General features: G+C 38.7%; 1 protein-coding gene across 1 annotated transcript in view; it reads left to right on the top strand.

Annotated features, from left to right (window-relative positions):
- Positions 1-15,261, top strand: part of hecw2a (HECT, C2 and WW domain containing E3 ubiquitin protein ligase 2a) — a 41,598-nt gene that overhangs the window by 10,190 nt on the left and 16,147 nt on the right. Inside the window, exons 5-17 of the mRNA XM_062432076.1 lie at positions 655-824; positions 914-1,053; positions 1,255-1,355; positions 1,446-2,302; positions 5,071-5,386; positions 5,526-5,618; positions 6,037-6,187; positions 7,348-7,454; positions 8,240-8,364; positions 9,581-9,766; positions 11,539-11,673; positions 13,862-13,964; positions 15,073-15,169. Of these exons, the coding sequence (XP_062288060.1) occupies positions 655-824; positions 914-1,053; positions 1,255-1,355; positions 1,446-2,302; positions 5,071-5,386; positions 5,526-5,618; positions 6,037-6,187; positions 7,348-7,454; positions 8,240-8,364; positions 9,581-9,766; positions 11,539-11,673; positions 13,862-13,964; positions 15,073-15,169 (2,581 nt within the window). The remainder of the gene's footprint in view (positions 1-654; positions 825-913; positions 1,054-1,254; positions 1,356-1,445; positions 2,303-5,070; positions 5,387-5,525; positions 5,619-6,036; positions 6,188-7,347; positions 7,455-8,239; positions 8,365-9,580; positions 9,767-11,538; positions 11,674-13,861; positions 13,965-15,072; positions 15,170-15,261) is intronic.

Below are 15,261 nucleotides of genomic sequence, written 5' to 3'. Positions count from 1 at the left end.
AGCTCTCTTTGTTCTTACTATTCCGAGCAGAAAAGATATTCGTCTCTACCCTAAAATATTCTTTTGTTTCCATTTGTAACTGTGAAGCAAAGTGCTGTATAAGGCTCAATTTCCTTTGTGTCCATGTGGTTTAGTTTAAATTTAAAGGGGTTAAAAAGTGAAAATAAACGTATGAATAACTTGCACACATTCTTTTTTTGTGGACCCAGCATCAAATTTCTGCTTTTAATCCGTTTTGAGAGAATATATTAGAGGATTATGGCAAAAATGTCTAAGTGGTGTAACCATAAAAACGCTAAATTCTCAATAAAACACCATATCAACTAGTTTGGAATGATCTTACATTATATAATAATAATGGTATAAAATTATCCACTTAAATACTCTGTAGGTGGATAAAATATTGAATATTTATCATTCTTTTGTGGTTACACCATTTGACATTTTCAGGAGTCTTACTTTTGGTAAAAAATGGTGCAAATGTAATTTCAAATGACATAAAACCAACAAAAATACTAAATGTAAATTTTAACAAACCTGATGCTGCTTTTAAAACTATTCTTAAAGATATTTTTGAATTGCTCGTCTTGCCAACCCTTATTTGTCACTGACCCATAAGTAGAGTTTTACATATTTTTAATATCTTTGTTGCAGATCTGCGTGCCAACGGGCTGAAGAAGGGCATGTTTTTCAACCCGGACCCGTACCTGAAGATGTCCATTCACCCGGGGAAGAGGAGCGTTTTCCCCATCTTCAGCCATCACGGACAGGAACGACGGTCGGCCATCATCGCCAACACCACCAACCCCGTCTGGCATGGAGAGGTGGATGACCACACACACACACACACACACAATTGTCATTATCAGTTGAGGACATACACTGACTTTATATTTTGTTCACCTCTCTGCAGAAATACACATTCGTAGCACTAATGACAGACATCCTGTACATCGAGGTGAAGGACAAGTTTGCGAAAAGCCGGCCGATCATCAAACGTTTCCTCGGCCAGCTAACGATCCCCGTGCAGCGGCTTATTGAAAAAATACCCGGGTGAGTACAGAACATACTCTACTTTAATGCAACAGCAGTCAGCTCCAGCTTCGGCTCGGTCTGAAGGACGTTTTTTACGACCAACTTCATTACTTAAAATTTGATGTGTGCGCTGACAGAAACACACAGAGGGTCACTGAATTTATTGTAGTGATGATGTGCCAGTTTTTTTTCCCTTCTTTTTTTTTTCGGCCTGTCCAGAATCCAGCCTGTGAGTTTCCCTTTGTGTCGACGCTTGCCCACGGAACACGTGAGCGGACAGCTGCAGTTCAAAGTGGAGCTCACCTCGACGGGGCCCGATGGTAAATCTGTCTTTAAATTGTCTTTTCCCACAACGTCAGAATTGATTTTCTTTAATTTGCTTCCTTCAACATTCAACCTTCTGTGCCCAGGTGCCTCTCCTGATTCTATCATCGGCATTTCGTCCTTGAACGGAGCTCCGGGGACTCCATCCGATGACGAGGACCTGCCCCATCACCTACCAGGGGTGGTGGTCTCAGCTGGACACTCCCCCACTGGCTCCCAGGGGTCCCAAAGCATGTGGGAAGGTGGGGCCACGGCTTACCCAGACAAGGACCTGCCTCTAGTCAGAGCCGAGAGTCAATTCATGGATGTTGCGGGCATGTCATGCCACCAAATGCTCCAAAGGTCACTCATTGAGGGCCTGGATGCTATCGAGGCCCCTAAAGGCCCCGGTGAAAGACCCCTAGGTGCAGCTTCACCTAAACTACGCTCCAGCTTCCCCACACACACAAGGCTCAGTGCCATGTTGCACATCGACTCAGACGAGGACGAGGAGCGGTCCGGGGCCAATGACATCATTCCGGTGCCGCTGTCACCGCTGCTGATGAATGGGGAGCCTCCGGATGTCAGCGGCCCCGATGAAGAGGACCCGTTTCCTGAACTCCAGCAGGATCCAGAGCAGCTGGATCCCTCTGTGCTGGAGGAGGAACCCGAGGGTGCCAGAGCTCTGACGGATGATGTGCCCCCTGACGCAGATGAGGTCCTGGCGATGGAGGGTCTGGACCTGGACGATTTGGAGCCAGACGTCTTCTCTGAAGTGGAGGACACTCCCTTCATGGAGGCGGTGTCTCACACTACTTTGCCAGAGGGGGCAGAGGGGCCAGAGGAAGGAAGGGGCCCTGCTGAGGACCCTTTGTCAGAGATTGACACGTGCTCCATGGCAACGGCCCCTCAGACGGTTGTCTCATCATCAGAGAGCTGTCCAATCACACTGACCACTGCTGTGGTGAGTTCACTGTCCTTTTATACTGAAGGTAAAACCAAGGATTCACCCTTCTGTTCATATCTGTCTCTCCAAATCTACCAATGTTCCTAATGAGGCTGCAGCTAATGATTATTTTAATTATTGATGAATCTGTCACATATTTTAGGTTAGATGTACTGGATAGTCTGTGAAATGTCAGAACATGCTTAAAGAGTGATTTAACTTCAAACTTAATAGTCGTGTTTCATTGGTTGTAAGTTTAAAGCTTTTTTCGCACCTGACCACACCCGACATCACTGATTGGTGCGTTCAGAAATGCTTTGTTACACCTTTAACCACACCCAACAGTGATGTCACAGCGTCCTGTAGCACACTTGTACATCACTGCAGCAAGGTGGGAATTAAACAAGATTTTAGCAGGTGTTAAATTACTCTTTAAGCCGACATCTTGAAATTGTTTAGTAAAAAACCCCAAAGATGTTCAATTTACAATCACATTTGAGAAACAGCAATTATTTAACATTTTGACTCAAATGATTAATTATTAAAATAGCCAATGATTCATATGGATTAACTGATTAATAGTTTCAGCGCTAGTCCTTCACACACCGATTACTTTCCAAGCATTATCGATCACATGTGAACCACAATGCAATCCCTATAGACTTAAACCATGATGACTGTGCAGTTAAAGTTTTTTGCTGTGCATACTGTACGTTTGTCAGGACTGTTTGACTTTCATCTGTGTCTTAAATTTGGTGTTTTTCTTCGTTTAAATTCTATGAATTGATCCATCAGTCTCAGTTCAATTCAAATGGTAAGTTTTAGTGCTGCATCTGACTGTTATTGGTAGCTATTTTCTCTATTATTATAGATATATTTGCACCCTACATATCCATCTACAGGGAATTAGGGGAAATACAACTTATATAAAATCTGCATGAAAATAGCACGGAACTGTACAATGTTGATTAATTGACGAGTTTTTGGTCTATGAGATGTCTTAAAATACTGAAAAACTTGAATTACTGTTTCTCAAAGCTCAAGATGCACCTAATATGTCTCGTTCTGTCTTGAGAAACAGTCCACAACCAAAACCAACATAACAGAGGAGTAAAGAAACCATAAAATATTCACATTTAAGGAGCTTGAACCAAAGAAGTTGGAAAAAAAGATGCTGATTAATGTTCTATCAATCAACTAATCAACTAATCATTGCAGCTCTACAGAACAGTAAAAACATCAGGACATCTGTTGGTTGATCAGCTGAAACACTGCAACAAATTATTACCACAGTTGTTTTTTTTAAATGAGCAAATTAATAAACATCACAATCTGTTCAGCTGGTCTTGGATAAATAAATCTAACAGTGATGAGCTCTAATAATATTTATCTTTTGTCACTTTTCATTCGTACCGTTTCTTTATCTGTTTTATCTTTGGCTGAATGTGCAGCCAGCGTCCACTGTGCTGTGTCTGAGTGTCATTAGTGTCTCCACAGTGAACACATTGAACTGAGCAGCAGTCTCCGCTGGGTCCTAGCTCCTGCTACTTAAACGAGTCTTATGATTCTGCTGGAGACTTATGAGCTTTCATTAAAGGACACTGCACTATAAAAAATACTGCAATCAATTTTTTCCCCTCCTTTTTCTATGAATTTAAAATGACTTCAATATAATGTAACAATTTAAATCTGTACTGTAATTATTGTTATTGATTTACTTTAATTGATGTTATTACTATGCCATATTGATTTACCTTAATTGTTATTATGCCGTTCCACTGGGTGACACACCTTATCACAAAAAAAATTAAAGATGCTGTCATCACTGTGTTGCTCTTATAATAAATGTGCAAGATGCATAAAATGAAAAGATTACAATAAATAAAGTATAAAAAATAAAAATTAAATATTACAATCCATCATTTCACTTCCTATATATATATTGTTAAATATATATACTTTTTAAAAAAAGTTTCTCAACATCTCTGTCTGCTTTTTATGGGATTTTTTAACATAAGATAGATAGATAGATAGATAGATAGATAGATAGATAGATAGATAGATAGATAGATAGATAGATAGATAGATAGATAGATAGATAGATACTTTATTCATCCCCTTAGGGAAATTCAGATATCCAGTAACTCCCTCACACACACACACACACACACACACACACACACACACACACACACATATATAGTATCATATATAGTGATTTACCCAGTTAGCCCAACTTGAACTTTGGCTTCTCCTGCAGTACTTGAGTCAACATACTCACTGGCCTCTTCATTATCTTAACACCTCTGCAATCTAATTCAATCTAATACAACAGCTCTGCTATATATTACCTTTATTTATTAACATTGTCAGGAAGGTGATAATTCTACTTTATGTTTATTATTGAGCTCATAGTGGATGATGGTGGTGTATAAGGGTGAATTATATTGAATGGTGTTCCTTATATGTTGTCCACTCCATTTAACATACATGAGGGGGGCAAAATATTAGGAACACCATTCAATATAATGCACCCCAGTATGCCTCTACCACTTTGTACGAGCTCAGTAATAAACATAAAGTAGAGTTATCACCTTTTTGACAATGTTATCAAAAACTGTAAATACATAAACCTCAAAAAAGTAGAATTTATAGCAGAGCTTTTCTATTAGATTGAATTAGTTTGCACAGGTGTTTCTAATGAAATGGCCGGTGACTGTATAACAATGTCAGTATATGTAATTGTGTCCATTGTTTTTTAATATTTTTGGGGGATGTTTTTGTAGGAAGCTGAGGAGGGTGCAGAGACAGCCATCGATCCAGGGGGGGACACGGCATCTGGCACCCAGCCGACCACTCAGGCTGTCGACGACGAAGGTGGCGGGCAGGTCGTAACCTCCACCGAGGCTACCGTAGCCGAAGCTCCATCAGCCGGCGAGCAGCAGGCTGTGGTGGAGGAGGTCAGTGCGAGGAGGCCGAGTCTGCAGGCTGCCGGGGGCGTGGCCGAAGAACAGGAAGGGGCGGCCGCGCAGGCGAAGCCGCAGGAGGGGGCGACCGCTGCGGATTCTGAGCAAGCTACCACGGAAACAGATGGAGAGGAAGGTACTCAACATTAAGCACAATACCATCTTTTTAATTCCCAAGAAATGCACTTTTAGAAATAAACAACTAGAGTTTAAGTTGGAACAGTATTTTCACAATCTTCACAATAAAGTTCAAAATTCCCCTTTTCTGTGCTTAGGTTCCCACGTCAACGGCCATACCGTGCGTTCGCTTCCTTCCGTGCGTCACGACATCCACCGTTACCAACGCGTGGACGAGCCGCTACCTCCCAGTGAGTGTGTGTGTCTGCAAGAAGCACACAGCCTGTTTCTTGTGGCCGTCTGTTTATGTGTTTTTGTTTTTGTCTTTGTATGTGTGTGTTTGTGTGTTTGTCTTTGTATGTGTGTGTTTGTGTTTGTGTCTACAGCATGTCCGTGTCCTACAGAGACAGAGAGCAAAAGTGAAACTAAAAAGTAGTTAAAGGAATAAGTCCATTGTGTAGTTCAGACACTCAAACCTGCAGGGAGGCGAGCTTCAATAAGCAGGACAAACAAGTATTAAAAAAAGGAGGATTTCATGCAATAAATGAGATTTTATACGTTTTAGTTGCTGGTGTTATCATCTGTCATTAACTGTTACCTAGCACCTGTTTATACCATTTTGTTCCTCATTAAACACCTTCTGTGTATCAATTATGCATTGCTTCTCAGACTGGGAGGCTCGGATCGACAGCCACGGCAGGATCTTCTTCGTGGACCACGTGAACCGGACCACCACATGGCAGCGTCCCACCGGACCTCCAGCCCCGCAGGGCCTGACGAGATCCAACTCCATTCAGCAGATGGAGCAACTCAACCGAAGGTGAGATTTGTAAAGAGAAACGATGAGAAGTAAGAAAGTAAGAAGAGACTTTTCTTATTTACTTTGCATCTTAAACCCTTTATAGTAATGACTCATTGGTGCATTTTTTACCAAAAGTAAGACTGAATGCTGTCAATGTGTCAAATGTCAAATGGTGTAACCACAAAATAATGATAAATATTAAATATCTTATCCACCTACAGTGTATTTAAGTGCACGGCTTAACTGCCGGCTAAATATGGTAGAATTATTATACTCGCTGGTGGGAATGACACCTGATTACGCCAATCAGAGGTCACAAAAAAAATAATTAATTAGCTCATGACACTATAGTCATTGTTGTCATTGACTTCCCGAGGACACACCTCCTTCATTAGAAGAGGCTGTACTTGAGTGGTTCATTCGAGTAGGCTGCAGTTTCAGGACCGCGATTCTAGGACCCTAAGCAAAATGTAATTATGCTAATTACACAAACATGCACATCTTAGCAACCACGTTGAATTGCAAGACTGAAATTAGTGTTTGGGTGGAATGAACCTTTAAAACTAGGGAGCTAGAAATGCAGTCCTGAAACTGCAGCCTCCGGTATTGTAGGAACATAATATTGGGTTCATTCAGAGATACATCCATCATTTCTGCTTATTGCTGCTTGGCGTTGAATTTCACCTGTTTATATAAATCGCAATTTATTCCGTTTTATTGATTATTAATCCACAATAAATAAGAAGATTGACTTGTGAGCTTTTATAAAGAGAACTGATTTTTGTACTGTAGTAGTTAATACTGCTCTGTGTACAGGTAAATATTTAATGACTCACTAAACTGAAGGTTACCGTTATCAGTAAACTAGCGGGGCGAAACAGAACTAGCTTACGTGCTTACAAAAGAATGTTTTCTCAGAGACCCATTTTCTCTGTTATGTATTCTCTTTTAATGGGACACTGCCTGCAGGTTTCTCATTTCTCTTTATCTTGAGGTCTTTGAACTAATGCACCTTTTGAATAAACAAAGACTTTCAGAGTAAGGAGGGACTATTAATCTCCCTTCACTTTAAATGCTTCACGTCTATTTTTGGGGTTGATTTTTAATTAATAAGTTGTATTTAAGCCTGCATTATTTGTTGAAAAAGGTGTAACAAATATATCTTCACTTGATGACAGATACCAGAGCATCAGGAGGACCATAACCAACAGTGATCGAGCAGAGGAGAGCACGGTTGACCTGCTTCCTGAACCAGAAGGCGAATTGATGCCTCACTCCATTTCTGGTCAGTTTCAATAGACCTTTTGTTCTTCGGCCTTTGTTCGTAGCCCCCAGTAGAGTCCACAAAGGGCTCGTTAAGTCCTCCTTGGGTCCACACAGCATAAGCAGCAATAAACCAAGCAGTAATTAAGAAATAAGTTAACCCTTATATACTGTTCAGGGTCAAATTTGACCCATTTGTTTTACAGTTGAGAGCTGTAAAAACACAATATATACATTTCTCTTAGCAGGACTTCTTCTAATATGAACCACAGTATAAAGATTTGTAAATAAAATGCATTTTTTTGTGCAGCAGATACACATTTTTTTTGTATATGCAAATGTACAAAATTGACCCGTGTCTTCATATTGTATAAAATGTTCTCTTGGATGATAAAATAGTGATTGTGAATTTCTTTTTCCCCCATAAATAAATATAACACTCTATTTCCTCTCTGACAGCTTCATTAAGCATTAATCAAACATTTATTAATGACTGACGGGGAATTTATGAATGTGAATTGTTGCAGGGACTAATTACGAGTCAGAATCTGAATAGCATAGAAAATATTAAATTAATGTGAATTCTGCAAAGATAGACAGTATAAACTTACAAGAAAAGCAAAAAAAGAGAATAAAATTAATGAAAACTGACAAAATAATAACTCAAGTGACATAATCTCACTTATGGAAAATTCTCAACACAGTATTTAATTTGTTTGTGCCTCAGTTTTAGCATTTTGTCTCAAATATAAACATTTCTCTATATTTCTGTCTGACTCTGTTTTTGTGTGTCGACTCTTTTTGCAGAATACAGACGAGAAAGTGCAGTCAGTCACTCCAGCGGTCGCTCGCGGCTCTCTCTGCTGCTGCAGTCACCCAGCGCCAAGTTCCTGTGCAGCCCCGACTTCTTCACCGTGCTGCATTCAAACCCTGTCAGTCTGTCACCTTTGACCCCTGAACTCCTTTAACATACAAGCAAATCTGTTTCTCTACATATAAACAGGCGTATCTCTATAATATCTAAACTCAAGAACCACTACTGTAACTATTTAATAACATTTTTGAGTGCTCGTCACAGTAATTGGACTCAGATTTGGTAACCGCTGCGTTACTGAAGCACTGTTGAACCCTTCAGTTCATCCACAGTGCTTCAGTACGGTTCAGTAAAGAAGAGTCCTCTCTGCTTGAAAGTATGACTCAGAGCTTTTATATATCAGGGTGCTGAAATGGATCATGAGTTAAATGATGGTTGCTGATGATAGTCATTATTTAGAAGTGAGTAATATAAGTGTTTTATACTACTTAGAATACTCAAAGACTTTCTTATATATTTCTGTTTCATATATATTGAATATTTACAGCTAAGCATAAAGTTTCAGTTCACCCAAATTACCAACAAAATGACCTAAAACAAACTTATTTTCTTACTTTACATTCAGCAGTATCAGGCAGATAGTTGCTGTTTATGCATTGGATGGATTTTAGTGTCTGGACAGATTAAAAAAATCATTACTTCATTTCTCTAAATGAACAATTAATACGTCAGTTTAATAAAAAAAGGACTAAGATATTATTAAATAATAGTCATTAGCTGCAGCCGTCGCCATGCATTGTTTGAATGCTGACAGTGTTTCACTCAATAAGCCAAATAAGTAAACAGAATTGAACAGAATAGATGCACTGAAATAAACTGTGTCATATTATGCAGCTGTTGTGATTTTACCAACTGTGTGAACATAAAAAGATTGATTGAAAAGAAAAGACTAAAATGTAATTACTTTAATTTACATTATAACAGATTGTCTAAGAGACTAAATCTACTTAATGCAACACTGATTCTGAACTAAACATGACAAAAATGCCATTTCATTGGATTCACTCAGTTTGAATCAATGAACCAATCAACCAATTAGACATCTAAAGGTCTCAAACCAGGCTTGTAATAAATTATTTAAACAGAAATATCATCATTTATTTCTAATATTGAAAAATACTTGCATGAAAAAGTCAAATCATCCACTTTGTCTTTCATTTTGAGCAAACTAATTAACTAATTAAGTAATTAACTAAATTAAAATGACCATGATGCTGTTTCTCAAGTCTATTGTCTCTTTCTGATGACCTCACCTCTCTGTCCTCTCCATCCAGAGTGCCTACCGCATGTTTACGAGCAACACCTGCCTGAAGCACATGATCAGTAAGGTGCGTCGGGACGCTCATTACTTTGAGCGCTACCAGCACAACCGCGACCTCGTCACCTTCCTCAACATGTTCACCAACAAGCAGCTGGAGCTTCCTCGGGGCTGGGAGATGAAGCACGACCATACTGGGAAGGTTTGTTTGTGTGTGTGTGTGTGTGTGTGTGTGTGTGTGTGTGTGTGTGTGTGACTCTTAACATCAACCCTGAAGGTCAGTTGCACAGTTAAACAAAGATTAAAATGTGTGTGTTTGTGATTGAAGTACTTTTCCTTCAAGCTCTGTACTGGAATTTTTCAGTATTTCCATCCATGCTACTTGATTCTTCTACTCCTCAGATGGAAACAGGGGAATATTGTACTTTTTACTGCTCTACATATATGTAGCAGCTTGAGTTACTTGTTACTGTCATGATGACGTTACAAGAAAACTACCCAATGAATCCAATAGATACAATATATGCTCAAAGACTACGTTTATAGATCCCAACATTTCTGGCTCATGATCCCTGACAAAAACATCTCACACGGTCTCATTTAAATCAAAAGAAATCAAATTATTCACAAAGCAACAAAGATTAGAGAAAAATCTAAAAATAACTCAGTATCAGGGGTCTGTGTCATCAAATTTGCAAAATGCAAGCTGCGACTTGCAACCCTGAAATTATTTTGGGACCTGGACGTGAACATGTGAGAGTACAGTCGCACATACATAGATTCTTCAATTTGCAAGTGACAGTCAGTTGTGACACAGGGCGTCAATTTCCTGGCAACTTGCTTTTGTGAAACCGACCTCATAACTTGTTTTTTTTTTCTTCATTAATCATCTCACCACCCCTCACATTTATCTGCTGACCCTTTGGAGGGGCCCCACCCCTAGGTTGGGAACCACTGGACTAAACTAGCTAACTGTATATAAAGTAGTGTAAACTAGCTCCACCTCCAGCAGCTACAACAGTAACATGCTGCTCTAACACTGATGCTTCACTATTAATAATCTAATGATGTCATAATAATAATATATCAGTCAGAGGACCAAACCACTACTTTTACTGTAATACTGCATACTACATCACTCATAATACTGCAGTACTTTTACTGTAATACTGCATACTACATCGCTCATAATACTGCAGTACTTTTACTGTAATACTGCATACTACATCGCTCATAATACTGCAGTACTTTTACTGTAATACTGCATACTACATCGCTCATAATACTGCAGTACTTTTACTGTAATAATGCATACTACATCACTCATAATACTGTAGTACTTTTACTGTAATACTGCATACTACATCACTCATAATACTGCAGTACTTTTACTGTAATAATGCATACTACATCGCTCATAATACTGCAGTACTTTTACTGTAATACTGCATACTACATCATTCATAATACTGCAGTACTTTTACTGTAATACTACATACTACATCACTCATAATACTGCAGTACTTTTACTGTAATACTTTAACTACATCACTCATAATACTAATACTGTAATACTTTAACTACATCACTCATAATACTAATGTACTTTTACTTAAGTAGGGGTTTTCATGCAAGAGATCCTGCATTGCTATAATTTATCATAATATATAGTATATGTTTATCAGGCCCATTTTTTCTGTAAAATTAGTACTTGGAATACTTTCCCTGAATTTAGCTGATAATACTTCTTTACTTAAGTATGATTTTAAATGCAAGACTTTTACTTGTAATGTAGTATTTTTACGTTGTTGTATTGGTACTTTTACTTCAGTAAAGGGTATGAATACTTCTCCCAGCACTGGTGTGTATTACAGAGTAGTATTATCTTTATAATCCCGCATGTGACGGTATGTTTACTGTTTACACACGGTGGAGTTCATGCGTGACAGCGAGTGTTTGTTTCTCCACCCTCAGCCTTTCTTTGTGGATCACAACTGTCGCTCCACGACCTTCATTGACCCGCGTCTGCCCCTCCAGAGCTCTCGCTCCACCGGGCTGCTGGCTCACCGCCAGCACCTGAGCCGTCAGCGCAGCCACAGTGCCGGGGAGGTGAGAGACTAGCCGCCACTGCAGCACTCGTCACCTGGAGTCGACTTAAGGCTTACACACACACACACACACACACTGCAATGTTTATGGGAAAGCTTTTTTTTTTTACTGCTAAGGCCCCACCGAGAATGACATCAGTGCCTCTTAAAATGCAAGTCAGGGGTGCAGCAGTAGAAAATTAATAATTTATTTTTGGAGTCTGCATATTTGCTGCTGATTAACACCCTGAAATACTACCTAATATCAAGACTTTAACAACAAATCCAGCTTCCTTTGACTTCTAAATTCCCTGTTTGCTCTTCATACACACACAAGATTGTCAAATAATTGATCTTTTTTATGTTGCTATAATGAGGAAGATGGACAGATGCACCTATGCTCCCATCTTGTTTCCTCTCATCTCTTCCAAAGCTCTATGTATGATTGATTTAAAGTCATTAAATTACCAGCGATACCTCGGTGTTAATTACCATAAACACTAGAGGCTGTAGTGAACATGAGAGATCCCTTCTGTCGCCCCTTTCATCCACCCAACGTGCACCGGTATCGAGTTCAGTTATCTGGTTAAGGTCATGGATTTTGGAAAGGTGTCCTGTTAGGGAAAAAAATGGAGGTGTTGCATACTAATGCAGCAGAAAATACCTTCCTCACTGATGCATTCAAGTGCTTTGAGGAATATCTGATTTCTGATTCTTCTGAAAAATTATATATATATTTTTTTACACTTTTTACAACTTCCAAGTTTAAACATATTTGTCTTCTAGGGTTTTTTGGAGCCATCTTAATTCTTGAATACTAAGCTGATTTATTCAACTTGAGGGATTCTCAAATTCAAGTTGATTTTTAATCCAAGCCTGGCTGATAATAAATCTATTGTAACGCTGGGTGTATGTAAGCATCGCCCTAATTAAATCTTCGTCGGGTCCGCCCAATCTAAACTAAGGTAAACTAACAGAAGTTGTTCCAAATTATACAATATAAATAATATATTTATCAAATAATGAACTGCTATTCAAACCCTCTAAAACATCCAACCAATACCAATATAATATATTCTTCAAACCAATTCTACATAAAAACACATCTCCTCTTACACTATGATAAACCATATATGACAGAATATTGAAATACAGATTTATAAAACTAGCATATGAGGGCTTCATTTTTTAAAAATGAAGGTAGAATGTGTAACAACATTATAAATAAAGCTTTATGATGTTACAGATATACCCCAGCCTAAAAATCATAATGTCCAGACCTCAGCAAGAAATCACATCATCACTTCTCAGTCATCATTCATTTTTCAGTGAACATGAAAAGCAAGAATTAATTCCCATTAGATAAAACAAGATATTCCTTTATTAGTCCCACGGTGGGGAAATGTACTGTATTGCAGCAGCAAGCGGAGAAAGGGCATCAATAAAAGAAATAAAGAACAATAATTAGTAAGTAAGTACACAAGCAGTAAAAAATGTAGTAAAAAAAAAAGTAGCATTATGTAAAAGAGGAATATTGGCGTTGAATGATGAGTTAAATACTGTTATTGTATGGATTTGAAGTAAAAAAAAAAAAAAAAAAAAAAAAAAATATATATATATATATATATATATATATATATATAAAATATGTACAATAAAGTTGGACTGAAAGTAATAGTATACCTGAACTACTGATATTGCACAGTAGTGTACATTAAAAAGTAGTGGTGGGGGAAAAAATCGATACAGTATAGTATCATGAAATTTTCCATGACAATATTTTATCGATACACAGACTCCAAGTATCGATCTTTTGCTATTGAAATTGCAAATTGACGTCTTTTTTTTCCTTTAGGGACATAATTTGCAGGTGAAAAAAGGTAATGAATTGCAGTATATCGCAGAATATCGCAATATATTTAAATTCGCAATAATATTGTATCGTGACACAAGTATCGTGATAATATCGTATCGTGGAGCCTCAGGTGATTCCTGCCCCTATTAAAAAGTGAAGTTTGTGAAATTGTGATTCTCATCGTAGTGAGAATAATCACAATATCGCTCATCCTCTACTAGCAGATATCCAGCAAGCGTAAAGATGAAGCGTCGTACCGTCGTAGCGTTGAGGTTTTTATCGCCTGTTGATCGGCCGGTGAATCAGTCTCAGAACTAGGATGCGATCTGAACTGTAGTGCTTCCTTTTGTCACAGGTGGTCGACGACTCTCGCCAAGCCAACCCGCCCATCATGCCCCGCCCATCCAGCACCTTCAGCGGCTCCAGTCGAAGTCAGTACCACGATGTGGTGCCTGTGGGTACGTCAGGCAGACACACATCAACAACAACACATTCACAGTATAAACACACACGATTCAGACACAAGCTGCACTCTGAACGCTCATCATTTGAATCATCAGTGAAGAACTTTGTTTCACTGCCTTTTTTCTTTTCTAGCTGCATCATCTCAAACAGAGAAATGCAGGGCGACAGCATGACAGGCTGGTGAACTTTTACTCAGTCTTGCCTCAAAATGACCTTAATACATAACTGTGATGGAAAGCGACTCCGACTCCGACGCTCTCAGCTGCAGTATTGAATATTATGTGAAGTCAGTTAACTACTTTTAAACCATCTGCTGATAAAAACCTCCTGTTTAGTCCAGTGTGATTGACTCTTTGACTGACAGCGCTGACAGCAGGCGGTCAGGAGAGACACTCGGTGGTGTTTCTAGGACTTAATGACTGAGCTATGACCAGGAGGCAGACTTTTTATGTTTCTGACTGTGTGTAAATGTGACATTTTCACATCACAGATGACGAACAACGGCATTAAAACGTGAGTCTTACCGGTAAAATGTGAGACTCAAGAAGGCTGTTATAGATTCAGAGTCAGATTTATTGGCCAATTATGTTCTCACATACAAAGAATTTGACTCCAGTTTCTTTTTCTTCTTCCTCTTCTTCTTCCTCTTCGTCAATGTGCTCACAAACAACAATCTTCAGAAAGACACACGAGGACGACAAGCTGAAAAAAGATAATCAAACATAAACACATTACTATTATAAGCAAGTACAAACAAGTGGGTTAAAAAACAGATTAATATATATATACATAAATATATATATATATATATATAAATACATATAGAAACAACAAATGGGTAACATACAATGTCTCTATACATGTAAAATGGATTTTATAAATTGTAAACATGTTAGAAATAGTGTGCAAAAGTGTGAAAGAGTGTAAGTTTGTACTGCAGGTGATATTAGATTAACTGTTCAGAGGCTGTTAATAGTAGTTCTTATTATTTTAGGTCAGGTTAAAGAAAGAAACATCAGTAATAATATTAAGTATTAATAATAATGGAAATGTGTCTAGCTAAGAAGGAGCGTCTAATTCTCCTCCATCGTCTCCCTCCAGCCTACAATGACAAGATAGTGGCGTTTCTACGGCAACCCAACATCTTCGAGATACTGCAGGAAAGACAACCGGAGCTGGCCAGGAACCACCCGCTCAAGTATGTCTCTCTCTCTTCCTCTCACTGTGACCCTTTTCTTTTTTTTACTCACTCTGTCTCTCTTCTTCGTCTGTAGCCTCGCTCACCTCCAT

Source organism: Scomber scombrus, chromosome 13 (assembly GCF_963691925.1).
Source record: "Scomber scombrus chromosome 13, fScoSco1.1, whole genome shotgun sequence".
In the NCBI taxonomy this organism is placed as follows: domain Eukaryota; kingdom Metazoa; phylum Chordata; class Actinopteri; order Scombriformes; family Scombridae; genus Scomber; species Scomber scombrus.
Note: the sequence above shows the minus strand (reverse complement) of the source record. Positions and strands in the feature narration are given on the sequence as shown.